This window comes from Triticum urartu, chromosome 3A (genome assembly GCF_056163025.1).
Source record: "Triticum urartu cultivar PI428250 chromosome 3A, HENAU_Tu73, whole genome shotgun sequence".
NCBI lineage: Eukaryota > Viridiplantae > Streptophyta > Magnoliopsida > Poales > Poaceae > Triticum > Triticum urartu.
Window position 1 is genome coordinate 7231841 of NC_141875.1, and position 3017 is coordinate 7234857.

General features: G+C 41.3%; 1 protein-coding gene across 1 annotated transcript; it reads left to right on the forward strand.

The window, feature by feature from the left end:
* Positions 1–226: 226 nt before the first annotated feature.
* On the forward strand, positions 227–1924 carry LOC147977634 (disease resistance protein RGA2-like). Its single transcript, XM_087516415.1, has one exon. It carries the CDS (start codon positions 287–289, stop codon positions 1736–1738), a length of 1452 nt encoding a protein of 483 aa, XP_087372541.1. The 5' UTR covers positions 227–286; the 3' UTR covers positions 1739–1924.
* Positions 1925–3017: the final 1093 nt, after the last annotated feature.

The window sequence follows — 3017 nt, forward strand, 5'->3', positions numbered from 1 at the left end:
TGTCAAATATCGGGAAACTACAGTCAAACAATAGGAGAATTGAATGTTCAAAAACATTGGAGCTATCCTTTAATTGGTAGAATTCATTCACTCCTCATTTTTAAACACTTGGCCTTGCTCAATTTGTGATTCTAATTAAATTAATTGCTAGTGCTTTCAACACAGCACTAATATATCGTGAGAGATGAGCTTCCATGTCAAATTCCATCACAAACTCAGACTTTGTTTCGCCAAAGTAAAAGCTCAAGCGAAACATTCCACTTAACAAAGAAGGGCGGTGAACTACATGGATGTCGCCATATCTGCAGTTGCAAGCGAATTTGTTAGTCGCTTCATCTCCTTCCTGATAAACAAGAACTCCTGCTCAAGCCATGTCCGATTACAGGAGAAGGTGGAGAGGTTGCAACATCTCCTAATGAGAGTACGCATGGTCGTTGAAGAGGCAGATGGGAGATACATCATGAACCACAGGATGGTGATGCAGCTACAGTTGCTTTCAGAGGCCATGTACCAAGGCCACAATGTTGTTGACACGTTTTGGTCCCAAAGCTTTGTGGACAAAGGCATCAACGAGGTTTGCAACTCATCTGTTTTTCCTTTTGCCATTCCTCTCAAGCGTACTCGCCCAATTGCATGTGCAAGAAAGGACAAAGTAGTGAACCTTGAGTTAGATGGTGCCTTGGAAAGCATGCAAAGTGCTGTGGCTAACATGATGGAGTTTGTTGTGCTTTTGGATGGATGCGACCGTATGGTGCATAGACCATATGATTCATATCTTTACTATGAAAACATCATGTTTGGACGCCATGCCGAAAAGCAAACACTCTTTAACTTCTTGTTGCAACAGAACACGCCTGGTGATGAACCAGCTGTTCTTCCGATCATAGGTGGTTGCACTGTCGGCAAGAAAACATTGGTTGCTCACGTGTGCGGCGATGATAGGGTGCAGTCGTGCTTCTCTTCGGTTTTGCACTTGAGTGGAGAAAACCTTTTGAAAATTCTTGAGCACGAAAGTACCATGTTAGGCAAAATGTTGCTAGTTGTTGAGTTTGCTTCCAATGTGGATGACAACGATTGGAGAACATTCCACTCATTTGTCAAAAGGTTGGCTAGAGGTAGCAAGGTGGTCATCATAAGTAAACTCCAAAGATCAGCCAGATTTGGATCAAGGAAGCCAATTTTTCTCAATAATTTGTCTTTCCAGGAATTCTGGTACCTATTCAAGACACTGGCATTTGGAAGTGCAAACCCAAAAGAACATCCACGACTAGTACCAATAGCGCAAGAATATGCTAGGATGTTGCACATGGAAGCGTCACTTCTCGTCATAAATCCAATTGCAGATGTACTGAGGAACAACCTGAATGTACAATTCTGGCTTTTCCTATTAAAAAAAAGAAGAAGAATGATTGAAAGGAACCTCTCTATATATGGCGTGGATCTGAAAATACAAATGGAACAAGGTTATCCGCTTGACTTAACAGATTATGCTTTGAATCCATTGCGCGCAATACCTTATTCAAACATAGTTCCAAGAAAGAAGGAATTACCAACTGTGGCACTTGGGGACCTCGTGGCAGATCCTAGTGTTAGGCCAAAAGGGGAGTTCAATTTAGTGACATGGGAATCAAGGATTCCTCCTTACAATTCATCCTCTTACTTTGTTCCGGACTGGGTTCAGAATGCTCCTGAAGGTACCCTCTTGCCAGGGAGGAAGCGACGCGAATTGCATGTATAATCTTGTAACATAACTTCTATAATTTAATGTAATAATTGTTGTTTAGTTTTTCATGGAATTTGTAGTCTTTTTGCAAAGACCCAAAGAACAATTTGGTGCCACTAGGCATACTAAGGCCACTCTATGTCTGTAATTATGCATGTATACGGTTGTTTTTCCTCTCAATCCATTTTTCCTTTTACTTCATTCCTATGTTTTTTTCATCTGAGTGTTAATTAATGTAAAGTTGAAGAAATCTTATAATGGACAACATTGCACCACAACCACAATGTCAGGACTTCGACACAATATCCTATCAGTTAAATGTTTATAGCATTGGCTGGGTGGAGGAACTAGGGCTTCGACACAACATATTTAGAGCCAAAATGGGGTTTGGACATTGTAGCAGAACCAAAATGTATTTAGTCTAACAACACGTAATGCCTCCTACGTCATCGGTTTCATCTTCAAACCTGGAGAGAGAGAAATCTCCAAAAAGATTACCATGACGTTTGAGACGTGGCCTGTTGGTTACAATATTTGAGTTTCAACAAAGTTAGCAATCATCAATCTTAAAAAAAATGGTTAGAAGTCAATCTGATTGTGACCTGGATGGCAACACAAATCGTGATATTTTCCAAATGTAGTAGTTGGTATAAGATGAAGTCACTCATCCTTTGCTTGAACCGCCAAAAATCGTTGTGCCTAGCGCGAGTGCCCATGGAAAGGTCAACCATGGCTGCCTAGCGCGCGTGCCAGCCGTTGATTGGATTATCTTAGATACACATATCAATATATGACAATTAGAAATTCAGATTTGACAACAGTCTGCAGTTTAACAACACTAGACGGTGTGCAAGAAATTGATGCTTAGCATGGACATGTAGTACTGCCGCTTTGATTAGCGGAATTAACCCTCGGTAATTAGCAGTTGACGGTGACCTGTTTATGGCAACCTAGTTGCTGCTTGCTTCCATATGAATTCGATACCGGCCCTGGGGCGGCCCCCGAAGTCCAGGGGGCCCCTCCCGGGTACGCATGTAGCCCATGCTAGGCAGCGATGCATCAGGTAAATCAAAATCCCACGAGCGACTAGTTAACGAGCACTTCTTTGGGAGCCTCACAACGCTCAGCCAATCGCCACATGTCGCGTTTTGGGCTTTTTCTTCAGATTTTTATTTTTTATTTTTTAGCACACGTTTTCGGCTATTTAAACAATTTTTTGGGTTTTTTCGATGTTTTGGTTTTTCATCGGTCTTCCTTAGCTTATCGACAAAAAAATATTATGAAAAATAAAAAA

Excerpts from the sequence above, each read along its gene's own strand:
- LOC147977634 (XM_087516415.1), top strand. The coding sequence starts at position 287 with ATGGATGTCGCCATATCTGCAGTTGCAAGCGAATTTGTTAGTCGCTTC.